Source organism: Aquarana catesbeiana, linkage group LG01 (assembly GCF_042186555.1).
Source record: "Aquarana catesbeiana isolate 2022-GZ linkage group LG01, ASM4218655v1, whole genome shotgun sequence".
NCBI lineage: Eukaryota > Metazoa > Chordata > Amphibia > Anura > Ranidae > Aquarana > Aquarana catesbeiana.
This window is the reverse complement of record NC_133324.1, coordinates 545,492,373-545,510,185: the sequence shown is the minus strand read 5'-3', so window position 1 is coordinate 545,510,185 and position 17,813 is coordinate 545,492,373. Positions and strand designations below refer to the sequence as shown.

General features: G+C 42.1%; 1 protein-coding gene across 2 annotated transcripts in view; it reads left to right on the top strand.

The window, feature by feature from the left end:
- Positions 1-17,813, top strand: part of REXO1 (RNA exonuclease 1 homolog) — a 313,808-nt gene that overhangs the window by 235,720 nt on the left and 60,275 nt on the right. For both annotated transcript variants that reach the window (XM_073595259.1, XM_073595251.1), the window contains exon 13: positions 6,959-7,074. In XM_073595259.1, the coding sequence (XP_073451360.1) occupies positions 6,959-7,074 (116 nt within the window). The remainder of the gene's footprint in view (positions 1-6,958; positions 7,075-17,813) is intronic.

Sequence of the window (17,813 nt, the reverse complement as noted above, 5' to 3'; positions counted from 1 at the left end):
CTTTTGCAATCTGTCCTTTGTTTTGAATTTTTGCATCCTTGATTTCCTTTTGACGTATTCTGTTAAATTCTTTGTAACATTTAAACGACACTAGTGTTCCTTCATTTTTATATTTTTTAAAAGCTCTTTTCTTATTGTTTATAGCTTTTTTAACTTTGACCGTGAGCCACATAGGTTTTATTTTTAGCCTTTTAAACTTATTGCCCATGCGAATATACTTTGCAATGAGGTCCCAAACAGTCTTTTTGAAGAATTCCCATTTCTGTTCTGTGTTTATCGATGCCAATATTCGCTCCCAGTCTAAATCCTGGAGAGCAGCCCTCATCCTTGGAAAATTTGCTCTCTTGAAGTTGTGTTTTTATCTTTCCCGTATGTATTTCTTGTTTACAGCTAACATTAAATTAAATCATCTTCTAATCACTGCTGCCCAGGTGTTCCTTCATCTGAACATTAGTAATAAGCTCTGCATGGTTTGAGATTACCAGGTCCAACAGAGCTTCATTCCTAGTTGGGGCCTCAATAAACTGGACCATAAAATTGTCCTGTAATAGGTTTATAAATTTTTGCCCTTTAACTGTCCCAGCAGTGCCATTACTCCAGTCAATTTCTGGGTAGGTAAAATCCCCCATTATTATCACCGTCCCAGCCCTTGCAGCCCTTTCCATCTGTGCAAGGAGCTGAGTCTCCACCTCCTCGTTAACGTTGGGTGGTCTATAACAAACTCCAATGATTAACTTTGAACTACGCACATCTATATGCAGTTCTACCCATAATGCTTCAGACTCCTCACACTCTCCATCAACCAGGTCCTCTTTCACACTTGCTTTGAGATCACTTCTCACATAGAGACAGACCCCGCCACCTTACCATTTTTACCCTGTCTCTCCGAAAGAGTGCATAGCCAGGAATATTAATAGCTCAGTCATGTGAGGATTGAAGACAAGTTTCAGCAATACCGATTACATCATAGCTCTCCTCTTGCACCAGAGCTTCCAACTCGCCTATTTTGCTTGGCAGACTTCTGGCATTGGTGAACAAACACTTTAATGCATTATTACATTTTGCTCTGGTGTTTATCATATCATTTTTAGTAGTACAAATGGCACTATAGTTTCCAATGGCTGTTTGCAACATGGGAACTTTCTTGTCACCTGCCATAACCCTCCCCCCATCTATCCCCATTCCACCCTCCATTAATGTCTGACCCCTAACTGACATGTTTGCCCGATGTAATTCTAGTTCACCCTCCCCCCTCAATGCTAGTTTAAATGCTCCTCCAGCCTTCCCATAAACCTCTCCCCCAGCACAGCAGATCCCCTTCCATTCAAGTGCAAACCATCTTTAGCATGTAAGTTGCACCCCAATGAAAAGTCAGCACAGTGCTCTAGAAACCCAAATCCCTCCTCCCTACACCAGGTCTTTAGCCATGCATTCAGCTCTCTAATCACCCCCTGCCTTTCCTGTGTTGCGCATGGCACAGGCAATATTTCAGAGAATATCACCTTGGAGGTCCTTCCCTTCAACTTGCAGCCTAGTTCTTTAAATTGATTCTTAAGGAGCCTCCACCTTCCATGTATACTGTCATTGGTTCCAATGTGGACCAAGACAGCTGGGTCATGCCCAGACCCTCCCAGTAATTTATCCACCCAGTCCATCACATGGCGAACCCTAGCACCAGGGAGACAGCAAACCATTCGGTTGAGGCGATCCTGGCGAGATATTATTCTGTCAGTCCTTCTGATTATAGAATCCCCTATTACCACCAACTGTCTAGGCCTACCTGCACTCCCCTCACCACCTCTACTAGATGGGCTGCTCTCTCGACTGTTAGGGGTAGCAGTGACATCTAGGGCTGCCACCTCTGTGTTTGCCACTTCCACATCTTCACCCAACTTGGCAAATTTGTTTTGATGCACAAAATTCTGCCAGGGTATGTAAACTTATGAGCACAACTGTATATACACACACAGTATCTCACAAAAGTGAGTACACCCCTTACATTTTTGTAAATATTTTATTATATCTTTTCATGTGACAACACTGACGAAATGACACTTTACTACAATGTAAAGTAGTGAGTGTACAGCTTGTATAATAGTGTAAATTTGCTGTCCCCTCAAAATAACTCAACACACAGCCATTAATGTCTTAACCGCTGGCAACAAAAGTGAGTTCATCCCTAAGTGAAAATGTCCAAATTGGGCCTAATTAGCCATTTTCCTTCCCCGATGTCATGTGACTCGATAGTGTTACAAGGTTGCAGGTGTGTTAAATTTGGTGTTATCGCCCTCACTCTCTCTTACTGGTCACTGGAAGCTCAACATGGCACCTCATGGCAAAGAACTCTGAGGATCTGAAAAAAAGAATTGTTGCTCTACATAAAGTTGGCCTAGGCTATAAAAAGATTGCCGAGACTCTGAAACTGAGCTGCAGCAAGGTGGCCAAGACCATGCAGCGGACAGGTTCCACTCAGAACAGGTCTCGGCATGGTGGACCAAAGAAGTTGAGTGCATGTGCTCAGCATCATATCCAGAGGTTGTCTTTGGGAAATAGACGTATGAATGCTGCCCGCATTGCTGCAGAGGTTGAGGGGGTGGGGGTGGGGGGGCAGTCTGTCAGTGCTCAGACCATACTCCACACACTGTATCAAATTTGTCTACGATAAAGAAAATAGGATTTTTAATACAGCTTACCTGTAAAATCCTTTTCTTGGAGTACATCATGGGACACAGAGGTCCCTCCCCTCTTGCTGGGATATACATGGCTTTGCTACAAAACTGAGGTACTTCCTGTATGGGAGGGGTTATATAGAGGGGAACTTCCTGTCTTTTGGGTGTGCCAGTGTCCATTCACCTATAGGTGGCGTATAACACACATAGTAATTACTATGGCTGCTCTGTGTCCCATGATGTACTCCAAGAAAAGGATTTTACAGGTAAGCTGTATTAAAAATCCTATTGTTTGTGGTTATTGTCCTGCTGCAGAATTAATTTGTGACTAATCAATTGCTTCATGGTATTGCATGGAGTCTAAGTATCTGCTTATACTTTTCAGCACTGAGGAAACCATTAATTCTGACCAAATCCCCAACACTATGTGTAGAAATTTAGACATAAACCTGCAAGGAACCTCCACCATGCTTCACTGTTGCCTGCAGACACTGCTCCCTAGGCTTTCGACAAACTGTCTTCTGTTGCAGCCAAATACTTTAAAGAAGATGAAGAAGGCAGTATCAAACAACTTATTTATCTGTACTACTAAAATAGTTCTTTCACCTTTTGTATGTAACTTTAAAAATGAGCATTCTAAATATCTTTGGGGGGGACTGTTTTCAGCAATATAGTTGTATTGGAGGTGACATCAGTGCCAGTTACTCTCCTTTTCCTAATGCCAGTGTTTCAAAAAGCACAGTGCTTGAGCTCAGTCCTACTAGTAGAGCAAATGAAAGTTATGCTGATGCAGAGAGAATGACATAGCACATCTTCCAGGTCCCGACGACACTTGATGGAGATGCTATTTGCTGAAAAACAGCCTTGATGTTCCCACTTCCAAGCTTGACTGTTGGTATGGTGTTTTTGGGGTGATGTGCAATGCCCTTTGGTCTCCAAACATGGTGTGTATTATGGCATCCAAACAGTTCAATTTTGGTCTCATCTGATCTGACTATATTCTCCCAGTATTTCACAGGCTTGTCTAAATGTTGAGCTTCAATGTGCTTTTTCTTTAGCAGTGAAGTCTTGCGTGGTGAGTGTGCATACAGGCCATGGCAGTTGAGTGCATTACTTATTGTTTTCTTTGAAACAGTTGTACCTGCTAATTCTAGTTCTTTCTAAAGCTCTTCTGAGAATTCTTTTCACTCCTCTGTCAGAAATTCTGCTAGGAGCACCTGGTCATGGCAGATTTATGGTGAAAGGTTCCACTTCTGGATTATGGCCCCAACAGTGCTCACTGAAACATTGAGAAGTTTAGAAATCCTTCTGTAACCAATGCCATCAGTATGTTTTGCAACAATACGATTGCAAAGATCTTGAGAGAGCTCTTTGCTTTTACCCATCATGAGATGTTTCTTGTGTGACACTTTGGTAATGAGACACCTTTTTATAGACCATCCGTTGAAAATGAATCCGCTGATATTTACAATGACAAGGGGCAAGATTGATTTCTAATTACTGATTACAGCTGGTATCTTGGGTTTCTTTGCCTTTTTGCACCTCCGTTTCTTTGTCTTTTCAATACTTTTTTCCTGTGTCATTCCGTTTTGTTACATATAGCAATTTCTGAATATATGTGTTTTGGTTTTTATGTATGGATTGCATGGTTTGTTACTGACAAATATATTTACCTAGAAAAATGGTGACGTGTTCAATACTTATTTTACCTGCTGTGTGTATATATTTATAGTCTTATTAGAATCACTGCAATGTACAGCTGAGAAGATCACTCCTCTGCCTCCTGGTTTAGCTTTGCTGTTTGTGCAACATGACAGCGTTTCTTTAATTATATTATTATTATGAAGCATAAACACAGTGGTTTTAGCTATCAGTACACAGTATGTGTGATAGTAAAGGGAGTTGAACTACAATTTGTATTTATTGCTTTCCTTACATATTTAGAAATATACAGTGTTTTATGTATACATTGCGCCTTTAACTGCCAAGGAAGTGTGCTATACATCATGGCAATCAAATGGTTAAAACAAGATCATGCTTGCAGTAGCCATCAACTTTTGTTAAAATTAATCTGTTGGCTCTGCTGTATAACATAAAAAGCCATCAAAAAAATTTCTAGAGAGGTCAGAAGTGCCATCACCAACGTCATTCCCTGGTTTTCTTGCTTTTTCTGGAAGCCTGGAATCACTGAATATTCTTTCAGGAGGGAGAGCAGAGGGAAATTGAGGAACTCTAATTCCCCATTTCCCCTGTGAGCAAGCAACCTGGAAGCTCTCATATGAGTAGTATGGTCTAGTATTTAGGAAAGTGCTATGACTGTGTCAATTTGGCCTGTGACATGGATGCCTTATTATGGTTGAACCAGTGTAGAGTCCCCCATCATTGCCCTGATACGAGGTGTAACTGTTGGCTTGGTCACCATTGAATAGAAGTCTTGGATTATACCTGCAGTATATAGCTTCTTCATTCAACTTGAGCTTTACTGCAATTGAGGCAATTAGAGCCCAATGAGGCCTCAGTATGCTTTGACTACATTTGCCTGGCTGCATAATTGTGTTTGTAATTGACCACATAGACCTATCATTCTGTACTGCTTTATGTGACTACTATGGTTTGGTAGTAATGCATGCCATACATGGCTGCTTTACTTGCTTGCTTTTGACCTGAAGCTCCTTTTCATCCCTATAAGACTCACTTTGCAATTCCATATAGGTCATAGGATATATTTTGCATTTTCTCTGCTTGTACTAAACTTAAACAAAAGTTATTCCTTAGAGTGGGTTCCCCTCTGCAGTATAAGGGTTAATTGTTCATTTTGTCTAGAAGTAGAATAATCAAAAATTATTACCCCCCCTTGCTTCGGCAGGCTTTCTTCCCTCCACATTCCCTCCACAAGCTTGCTTCGACAGGCTTTCTTCCCGCCCGCCGTACGCCAAATGACGTCCTCGGCTTTGAGCGGGGATATCTGAGTGATGCCTGTAGCTACAGACATCATCCAGATATCGTCTTTTAGAGCCAGCAAATCTGCGCATCATAAAAACGAGCATATCGGCTGTTCCGCCACTTGATCGTTCTTACAGATGGTCGCCGGAGTCTCTATGATCGTTTGGAGGCCGGGTGCGATGTTATGACGTCACGCCCGGCCTCTGTATTTAAAAAAATGGCGCCGCTTCGGCTGGGAAGCGGTGATCGTTTTTTTTTTTTTTTATTTCATGCTTCTAAGCCTAGAGGTGAGATGTGGGGTCTTATTGACCCCACATCTCACTGTAAAGAGCACCTGTCATGCTTATTCCTATTACAAGGGATGTTTACATTCCTTGTAATAGAAACAAAAGTGATCAAAAACATTTTTTTTGGGAAAAAAAGTATCAAGCTAAAATAAAAAAAAGTAAAATTATCAATAAAAATAAATAAATTTTAAAGCGCCCCTGTCCCCATGAGCTCACATGCAGAAGCGAACGCATACATAAGTCCCGCCCACGTATGAAAACGGTGTTCAAACCACGCATGTGAGGTGACGCCGCGAACGTTAGAGCGAGAGCTATAATTTTGGCCCTAGACCTCCTCTTTAACTCAAAACATGTAACCAGTAAAAATTTTTAAAGCGTCGCCTAAGGGGATTTTTAAATAGCGAAGTTTGACGCCATTCCACGAGTGTGTGCAATTTTGAAGGGCGACATGTTGGGTATCTATTTACTTGGCGTAACTTCATCTTTCACATTATGCAAAAACATTGGACTAACTTTCTTGTTTTGTTTTTTTTAAAGCCCTAACTTTTTTTCCCCAAAAAAACGCATTTGAAAAATTGCTGTGCAAATACCGTGCTAGATAAAAAGTTGCAATGACTGCCACTGTATTCTCTAGGGTCTTTGCTAAAAAAAACATATATAATGTTTGGGGGTTCTATGTAATTTTCTAGCAAAAAAATATGATTTTTACATGTAGGAGAGAAATGTCAGAATTGGCCTGGTAGGCAAGTGGTTAAAGCCATTTCTTTCCAAGCTTGACTGGTCGAACCCCTCTAAATTCATCACGTACAGTGCAAGACCATTGGTCCTTCATTGTATACAAAGACATTGAGGGCTCTACCTACACATCTCTGAGCGTAGGAATGTAGGTAAGGGCATCGGCTGTCAGGGAAACCAGGAATAAGGCAAGTACCATATTTCTACATATTCCTTTATCCCTAGACAAAACAAGCAATTTTATTGCCCTGAAGTACTGATATTAAAAAATTGTTTTCAGCATTTTCTTTTTTCATAATTATCTGATTTCATTTTTTTCTACAGTGTTACACCACTAAAGGATTGGAGCTAACACGTGTTACTGTCATAAACTCGCAACTGAAGGTGGTGTATGACACTTTTGTGCAACCAGACAACAAAATAGTGGACTATAACACCAGGTGAAACCGCTTATAGTTTTTCATTGCATAAACTTTCTATTTTGATTAAACATATGTGAGCGAAAATGAGTATGAGCAAAGAGTTGCTGTTACAGTAAAAGTAGAGCGCATTGGTGTATTCACAGGGGTACAACTGCAGCAGAGAACAAAGGCACTTGTGAAGAAGTGAGGAAGCAAACACTTATTAGTAGGACAATGTTTTAAAGGGAAACAGCTTATCTCCTCTTCCTCAGGGCAGTGCGGCACTACAGCTGAATACAATATATAAAAATATCCGAACCACCACAATCAAGACCCACCACTTGAATAACATACACAACCATTCCAATATGCCCTCATAACAATGGACAGCTTAAGAGAAGATATCAACCATGTTTACTGTTCACTTCTGTATAATATGTTTCATTGAGGAGCCTTGTTTTTCATTGTTTTCTAAAAAAATAGATGTTCTGCAAGTGCCTCTCTTTGCTTTTTGTGTGTTTTTGTGTATGTATATTTTCAAGAAAACACACCTACTCTTCAGTGCTTTACACTAAAACACACTGCTGCTACATTACCAAAAGAAGTAACTGTATGATTTTAGGCCCTTTGTGTTGTATTGCTAGCTCATTAAATGGAATGGCCTTCGTGCAATGCATGTTAACATGTGATGATATGCTTTAACTGCAGCAGATCGTGGATATGTATGCATATACTGTACATACTGTGCCTTTAGAAAGTATTCTCCCTCTTGGAATTGTTCTATTGTCATAGAACATTGAATTAGTGTATTGCTATTTTGTGTACATTGATGTTCAAAAATACTTTGTCAAAGTGAAAACGTATACCTTCAAAGTCATGTAAATTTAAATACAATGGAAAAAAAACACGAAAACAAAAGCAATACACTCAGTTTTTAATATGGCACACTTACAGTGCTTTGAAAAAGTATTCATACCCCTTGAAATGTTCCACATTTAGTCATGGTACAACCAAAACCTAAATGTATTTTGGGGTACGTGCACATTGGAGGCAGGTTTGAAATTGTGCGAGTTTAGCTGAACTCGCACGATTTTAAACCCACATTTCATTACGAGTTCGGGGGCAAATTGAAAGACATCTGTGTAGGTTCATGCCCCCGAAGTCACCAAAAGTAGTGCAGGAACTACGCTTGGAAATCAGTGTGGTTCCGCAAAGTCGGCGTTGCACCAATTTGGACGTTGCTGGCAATAGGCTGCAATTTGGCATGCAATTTGACATGTCAAATCTCCCCGATGTGAATGGGGGCTTATTGGGATTTTATGTGATAGAGACACAAAGTTGCACATAATTGTGAAGTGGAAGGAAAATGAAAAATGGTTTTAAATATTTTTTACAAATATCTGAAAGGTGCAGCGTGCATTTGTATTCAGCCCCCTTTACTCTAAAACCCCTAACTAAAATCTAGTGGAACCAATTGCCTTCAGAAGTCATCTAATTGAGTCCACCTGTGTGTAATTTAATCTCAGTATAAATACAGTTGTTCTGTGAAGCCCTCAGAGGTTTGTTAGAGAACCTTAGTGAACAAACAGCATCATGAAGGCCAAGGAACACACCAGACAGGTCATTGATAGAGTTGTGGAGAAGTTTAAAGCAGGGTTAGGTTATATAAAACAATCCTAAGCTTTGAACGTCTCGCAGAGCACTGTTCAATCCATCATCCGAAAATGGAAAGAGTATGGCATAACTGCAAACCTACCAAGACATGGCTGTCCACCTAAACTGACAGGCTGGGCAAGGAGAGCATTGATCAGAGAAGCAGCCAAGAGGCCCATAGTAACTCTGGAGGAGCAGCAGAGACCACAGCTCAGGTAGGAGAATCTGTCCATTTGACAACTATTAGTCGTGCGCTTCACAATCTGGCCTTTATGGAAGAGTGGCAAGAAGAAAGCCATTTTTGAAAGAAAGCCATAAGTCCCGTTTGCAGTTTGAGAAGCAGCAAACATGTGGAAGAAGGTGCTCTGTTCAGATGAGACCAAAAGTGAACTTTTTGGCCTAAAAGCAAAATGCTATGTGTGGCGGAAAACTAAAGCCTTGTACACACGATCGGATTTTTAGCAGGGAATTGTGTGATGACAGACTCTTTGCCTAAAATCCGACCGTTAGTACACTCCATCAGACAACCGTTGTCCAACTTTCTGCCAACAAATGTTGGATGGCAGGCTAGTAAATTTTCGTCCGACAACGTTCTGTCGTCAGATTTTCCTATCATGTGTACACAAGTCCGTCACACAAAAGTCCAAAGTACAAACACACATGCTTGGAATCAATGCTCACCAAACATGACATTAGCAGAAGGTGCCCAAAGGGTGGCGCTCAAGAGCTGAAATTCCACGTAGTATGTCCCTATGTTCGTGTTTGTTGGCCGACAATTGTGTACCGTTTGTATGCAAGACAAGTTCCTGGCACACGCCCTTCTGGCAAAAGTCTGACGCTTTGTTGGCCAAAAATCTGATCATGTGTATGAGGCTTTACACTGCACATCACTCTGAATACACCATCCCCACCGTGAAACATGGTGGTGGCAGCATCATGTTGTGGGGATGCTTTTTTTCAGCAGGGACAGGGAAGCTGGTCAGAGTCGATGGGAAGATGGATGGAGCCAAATACAGGGCAATCTTAGAAGAAAACCTGTGAGTCTACAACAGACTTGAGACTGGGGTGGAGGTTCACCTTGCAGCAGGACAGCAATCCTAAACATACAGCCAGAGCTATAAATGGAATGGTTTAGATCGAAGCATAGTCATGTGTTAGAATGGTCAAAGTCCAGACCTAAATTCAATTAATAATCTGTGGCAAGACTTGAAAATATGGTATAGTGGTAATCTGACTTGCAGAGGTAAATTGTCTAGTTGTTCAGCTCTTGTTTTTGTTTTCTAATTTTATTTTTAAGTGCCTGTTTTAGGTACATGTTGGTCTTTTTTGGATCACACCACATTTCTTTTTTTTATTCATTTTATTTTTTTTCAAATATAAATTTTTATTAGCTTTCATCAGTGGGCAGAACCCAGGTAAAACAGTAACAGCATATATACAGACGAGGTCGCAGCCTCATGTCAGCATCTTCTGTCAGTTGGGGATATAATCCAACGTATTCCATTACATAAACGTACATTCTCTCATATAAAATCTCAGTCTGTGTCTTATCATATCTTCTTTTATTCCATAAAAACATAAAAATCGTGTAATGTTATTGGCAAGGTAATAGGGCTGTCCATTCTTGTTTCGTCGCTTTCTTTTAAGGAGGAGGAAGAAACGTTTATAAAGGGAAAGGAGGGAATGTAAAAGTCAGAGTAGCTAGAGAGAGAAAAAAAGTGCGGGTTAAGAGGGGGGAGGGGAGAGAGAAGATGGGAATTGGAGGGGGGCGGGAAGGTAGGGGGAGTGGAGGGTAGGTATGGCTATGGCTCAGGGCTCCAGTGTTTGTCACCTGTGACCAGTTAGGGGGGCTTATGTCCCATAGAGGGCTTTCCCTTCCTCTGAGAATATGAACATATTCCATAAACTCCAGGTTTTTTTGTAAACCTCTTGTCTGTTTTGTGATGTAAGAATCAGATCTTCCATTTTCCTGATATCTTCCACTTTCCCTAGCCAAGTCGCAGCGGGCGGTGGGTTTTGTTGTTTCCAAAACAAGGGGATGCAGGATTTCGCTGCATTTAGTAGATGGCGTAAGATGGATTTTTTAATAGACTCTAGGCATTTTTGATACGTGTAGTAAGAAGAATGCCGGGTCATTGGGGATTTGAACGTCTGTGAATTTTTGGAAAATGATGCGGACAAATGTCAAAACTCCTTTAATTTAGGGCAGTCCCAGAAAATATGTAGGATTGTCCCTATTTCTTTTTGGCATCTCGAACAATAAGCTGACGTATCTGGAAAGATGGCGTGTAGTCAGCTAGGCATCAAATACCATCTTGTTAGTATTTTGAAGTTCGTCTCTTGGATTTTAGTGCATGTTGTAAAGGTGCGATGAAGATCCGTTTCCCATTTTGTGAGAGAGGGAAGTTGTGATTGTTCCGGAGAGGTATTAAGAAGTTCATATGTTTTGGTAAGGACCCTAGGCAGTGAGTCAACTCCAGTGCAATATTCCTCAAAGGTGGTTAACTGTTGACTAAATTTCTGGGGGTTGGGTATGGAATGTAGGAACTGGTGTATTTGTGCTGCACCCCAGAACTGTAGCTGGAAGGGGCCCATGGGATCCCCCAGTACTGGGATGGTGGGCCATCTTCCCTCAATGACAAATTTGGATGCGTGCTCGCATGTAGTGTGCCATAATGTTTTGAATGATGTTGGCGACAGTCCTGGAGGAAAACCAGGATGTCCGAGAATCGGTGTCAGTGGTGATTCTTTTGTTATCAGAGACGTGGAGAAGGTAGCTTGTGAGCATTGCCGCAGTGTGTTTCCTATCAGGGGATGAGATTTTAGTTCTGGGGGTAATGAGTTGTAACACCATAGTGCCCCTTGCAGAGGGACAGTGGTTTGATTCTGTTCTATTTGCGCCCATAGTTTTAACACACCCCATTTCTAGGGGTGGGAGCCTCCCTTGGCCTGCTCTCTAGGCCTCCATGAGAACAGAGATGAGGTAAAGGATAAGCAGAGGCCACAATGTGTAATGCACAATAATACTCAGGACAGTTTGTCAAGATTATCAGACAATATTTTATTCTGTTTGATGGGCACTGCTTTAGTACATGATGCTATATTACAACGCCTGACTGATACGACTACAGATATGTTTGCATCTTGTCGAATGTTTGTTTTGTAACAAAGAAATTTTTTCTTTTTCAATAAAAATTATCTGATTTAAAAAGAAAATTGCTGTTCACACACTCTCCATCCAATCTGACAGAGCTTGAGCTATTTTTCAAAGAAGAATGGGCAAACATTTCACACTCTAGATGTGCAAAGCTGGTAGAGACATATCCAAAAAGACTTGCAGCTGTAATTGCAGCGAAAGGTGGTTCTACAAAGTATTGACTCTGGGGGGGGGGGGGGCTGAATACAAATGCACGCCACGCTTTTCAGATATTTATTTGTAAAAAAATTTTGAAAACCATTTATCATTTCACTTTGCGCTGGTCTATCACATAAAATCCCAATAAAGCACATTACGTTTTTGTTTGTAAACAAGACAAAATGTGGATAATTCCAAGGGGTAGGAATATTTTTTCAAGGCACTATAAGTTACTTGTTTAGCCAATTCTTTTCAAAGTAACACCATTGGTTAAATGATTATAGGAGGGTTCAAGTGATTGCAGTATAAATAAACGTGTATCTTAAAATTGGTGAACCAATGTTCTGGTATCATCTGTACCATGGGGACAAAAGAACACTTAAAGGATACATGCTCCCTTCCATCCTACAGCACCTGTGTGATGTGGCAGCTATCCAACGCTAGCTCTAAGATTGAGAACTAGGTGATCACATGACCCATGATCGCTTAGTTCTCACTCTGCTCTAAATAGAGAGCAGTGACTGTCAGTCACCGTTTTCCATTTGGCCCCTCCTGCTGGGCAGGGAGACGGCACGACTTGCTCTGACCTTCAGTTGCACGCTAAAAGGTGGCGCCAGCTTTCAGGCAGCTGGGTGGTTTCCGAAAATATTGTCCGAATACTTCCAGGGCCTAGCGCATATCAAATAATTTTGGCCATACTTTTCTGTTAATCACTTTAGGACTGGCCGTTGTTATTAAATGGCTGTTAGGTTCACTTGCTGTTCTGAGTGGATTTACATCCTCTCAGAACTGCACTTGTGTGCACACAGTCTTGTGATCGCACTGTGATTGGATAGTACAGATCACAGGCAAGAAGTACAGAGCTAATAAGATTGACCCTGTACCTTGTGATCTCTGTGACCAATTGCAGTGGTCACAGCTGTAAACAATGCCTGTGATCATACTTTCCCTAGCCAAGTCGCAGCGGGCAGTGGGTTTTGTTGTTTCCAAAACAAGGGGATGCAGGATTTCGCTGCATTTAGTAGATAGTTTAAAGCGACAGAGCCCTGCCTGATCATATTACCACAATACATTTGATTCCAGTGCACTTTTAGTTTACTGATCATAGCCAACACAAGTGTTTTCAGTGTTGCTGATCGTAGCCAATGTCAGTGTTGAATTTTTCACCTTTTTTGGAGCTATTCTACTGTCCTGGCACTTCAGGGCCTCTGAAAATGAGATAGTCAGGAAATTAGATGTGTATTTTATGTGGTATTCCCATACCCAGGAAGTGTAGTAGACTGTGTTTGAGATGTAAGATGTAATTCTAAGTGAACCTATTCTGGTTGTGGGAAATATCATGTTAAATTGACAACTTTGCTGGATAAAAAGCAATTTTCTTTTTTCATTTTCCAAAAACGTTTGTCAAAAAATGAAATCTTTTACAGACTGACCATGTCTTTTAGAAAATGCCTTGTGTCTGCTTTCCGAAATAGGGTAAATTTGCAGGTGTTTTAGTTGTCCTGGCACTTCAGGGCCTCTGAAAGTTTATTAAGCAGTCAGGAAATCTGTGTCCATCTGCAGCCTTGCCCAGTGCCTCTGCAGCCTTGCCCAGTGCCTCTGCAGCCTTGCCCAGTGCCTCTGCAGCCTTGCCCAGTGCCTCTGCAGCCTTGCCAGTCTCTTTGCAGCATTGCCCAGCCGCTTATTATTTAAATTTGGCGTCGATCTCCGCTGACTGTAAGCGGAGAGAAGCGAGTGCCGGCGAGATACATAAAGCTGAGTGTATTCGGCTCCTCTCGCAGTCCCACCCATCTCCACTGATTACGAGAGGAGAGGAGAGGAGAGGAATGAGCTGCGCAGACACATAGCCGAGTGTAATCGGTTAGTTTCGGCTCCTCTCGCACTCCCGCCCCTGACTGTGAGTAGAGCTGAGAATAGCCGAGTACACTCGGTTATGTGTATATCACTGGCGCTCGCTCCGCTCACAATCAGCGGGGATTGGCGTATAGCACGCACCCACAATTTTCCCCTGATTTTAAGGGGGAAAAAGTGCGTGTTATACGCCGATAAATACGGTATATATATCTCACAAAAGTGAGTACACCCCTCACATTTTTGTGAATATTTTCTTATATCTTTTCATGTGACAACACTGAAGAAATTACACTTTGCTACAGTGTAAAGTAGTGAGTGTACAGTTTGTATAACAGTGTACATTTGCTGTCCCCTCAAAATAATTCAATGCACAGCCATTAATGTCTAAACCACTGGCAACAAAAGTAAGTACACCCCTAAGTGAAAATGTCCAAATTGGGCCCAAAGTGTCAATATTTTGTGTGGCCACCATTATTTTCCAGCACTTAACCTCCTTGGGCATGGAGTTCATCAGAGCTTCACAGGTTGCCACTGGAGTCCTCTTCCATCACCCTTTACCCTCAGCTTTTTTAGCAAGGCAGTGGTCATCTTGGAGGTGTGTTTGGGGTTGTTATCATGTGGGAATACTGCCCTGCGGCCCAGTCTCCGAAGGTAGGGGATCATGCTCTGCTTCAGTATGTCACAGTACATGTTGGCATTCATGGTTCCCTCAAAGAACTGTAGCTCCCCAGTGCCGGCAGCACTCATGCAGCCCCAGACCATGACACTCCCACCACCATGCTTGACTGTAGGCAAGACACACTTGTCTTTGTACTCCTCACCTGGTTTCCGCCACACACGCTTGATACCATCTGAACCAAATCAGTTTATCTTGGTCTCATCAGACCACAGGACATGGTTCCAGTAATCCATGTCCTTAGTCTGCTTGTTTTCAGCAAACTGTTTGCTGGCTTTTTTTTGTGCATCATCTTGAGAAGAGGCTTCCTTCTGGGATGATAGCCATGCAGACAAATTTGATGCAGTGTGCAGCGTGTGGTCTGAGCACTGACAGGCTAATTCGCCACCAGTTGCCCCACCCAACCCCACCCCTAATTCCACCCCTAAACACACCCTCATAAATTATCTCATGAAATGACACTTAAATGTTTTATGCAGGATTAAGTTATAAAAATAAATATTTAACAACAACTTTATCTGTGCTCATCAGTTCAGCCTCACCTGTGCTCATCAATGCAGCCTCACCTTGTCCACCATGCAGGGGAACAGAGGAGAGGAAGAGGATTGCCGGCCGTATGATCAGAGCGCCGAGGAACATCACTGGAGCAGCTTTCATTTCAATAGCAGTGTGTTCCCGCCACTCGGCATCATACAGCCCCAGCCCCACCCCCTGGCCAGGGAACTTTGATACACGTCACTCGTCCCGGGTGATCTGTCTATCAAAGTCCTGGGACCAGGGGGCGGGGCTGTGTGTGACAGCAAGTGCGGGGAGCACTCTGCTATTGAAATGGAAGCCGCTAGTGATATATGAAGTCAGTTGGGCCAAGTTCATGGTGTTGAGGCTTTTGGCAATTAGGCTAAATGTCTTATTTCATGTAAGCCAAACTCTGCTCATTATCTTACATAATCACACTATCCCCTTTGTGAAGCATGGCGGGGATGCTTCCCTGTAGCAGTCTGCTACAAGCCTGAGCTTTGGGGCAAAAAATTTATCTTTCAGCAAGACGGTGACCCCAGGCATATAGCCTAAAGTAAAAAACAATGTTAAAAACAAGACTTGATGGTGTCCAGGTCAGGGTCTAGATCTCAGTTCAGTGAAAAATGTATGGTTGGATCTCAAAAAGGCTGTTCAATAAACATTCTCATCGACTTGAAAGAGCTGGAGCAGTTTGGAAAAGAGAGATGGGGAAAACAGCCGTGTCCAGATGGGCAAGGCCTGTCTTATGCAATCAGTTATTTTGTGTTTTTTATTGTAAATCATTTAAATCGCATAGATTTGTTTTTACTTTAAAGATTATATTTATGTTGATCAGGAATAAATAATATCCACAGATTTTCAATCACAATAAAATATGAATGCTCTTTATTGACACTGTACGTACAGTATGTATAATATATTCAAGTTTCAAAATTAATGAAAGATATGTTGAAGGCTGGCAAAATGAAAGTATAAGTATAGCTATATAAATATATACACTGCGCTTTCCAAAGTCATACACACTACCAGTGTAAAATGAAACATATAAAAAACCTCCAATAGTGAACAAAAAACATCTTTCCTAACAGTGGAAAGTGACAATAGTGCAGTAAATGAACACATGTATTAAAAATAAAAGATGTGTATATAAAAGCATAAACAATGATGACAATAGATATAAAGTGCTACTGTACAAAGAGGTGCAATTCCCACTTTATATCTATTATCATCATTGTTTATGCTTTTATATACACATCTTTTATTTTTAATATATGTGTAATATTTATATTTATTTTTAATATACGTGTTCATTTATTGCACTGTTGTCACTTTCCACTGTTAGGAAAGACGTTTTTTTTCACTATTGGATGTTTTTATATGTTTCTTTTTACACTGGTATTGTGTATGACTTTGGGAAGCGCAGCGTATATATTTATTTATCCATATTTGCATGATATATGAGGCATGTTTAACGCTTGCAGCTGATTTTTGATAATTAACCACTTGACGACCGCCTCACGCCGATGTACGTCGGCAAGGTGGCACGGACAGGCAAAATCACGTACATGTACGTGATTTGCCTTCCGCGGGTGGGGGGTCCGATCGGACCCCCCCGGTGCCCGAGGCAGTCGTGTTTTGTCCCACGGCGATCGGAGGTGAGGGGGAGGCCATCCGTTCGTGGCCCCACCCCTCGCGATCGCCGCCGGCCAATCGAATCATTCCTTTGCTGCTGTATGCTAAACAGCAGCAAAGGAAATTATGTCATCTCTCCTCAGCTCGGTAATTTCCGTTCCGGCCCGAGGAGAGAAGACTTCACTGTGAGTGCACAACACTACACACACACAGTAGAACATGCCAGGCACACAAAACACCCCGATCGCCCCCCGATCCCCCCCAATCAAAAACCAAGCAGTTTTTTTTTTTTTTTTTTTTTTCTGATTACTGCATTGGTGTCAGTTTGTGACAGTTACAGTGTTGGGACAGTTACTGTTACCCCCCTTTAGGTCTAGGGTACCCCCCTAACCCCCCCTAATAAAGTTTTAACCCCTTGATCACCCCCTGTCACCAGTGTCGCTAAGCGATCATTTTTCGCTGTATTAGTGTCGCTGGTGACGCTAGTTAGGACGTAAATATTGAGGTTCGCCGTCAGCGTTTTATAGCGTCAGGGACCCCCATATACTACCGAATAAATGTTTTAACCCCTTGATGGCCCCCTAGTTAACCCTTTCACCACTGATCACCGTATAAGTGTTACGGGTGACGCTGGTTAGTTCGTTTATTTTTTATAGTTTCAGGGCACCCGCCGTTTATTACCGAATAAAGGTTTAGCCCCCTGATCGCCCGGCGGTGATATGCGTCGCCCCAGGCAGCGTCAGATTAGCGCCAGTACCGCTAACACCCACGCACGCAGCATACGCCTCCCTTAGTGGTATAGTATCTGATCGCATCAATATCTTATCCGATCAGATCTATACTAGCGTGCCCAGCAGTTTAGGGTTCCCAAAAACGCAGTGTTAGCGGGATCAGCCCAGATACCTGCTAGCACCTGCTTTTTGCCCCTCCGCCCAGCCCACCCAAGTGCAGTATCGATCGATCACTGTCACTTACAAAACACTAAACGCATAACTGCAGCGTTCGCAGAGTCAGGCCTGATCCCTGCGATCGCTAACAGTTTTTTTGGTAGTATTTTGGTGAACTGGCAAGCACCAGCCCCAGGCAGCG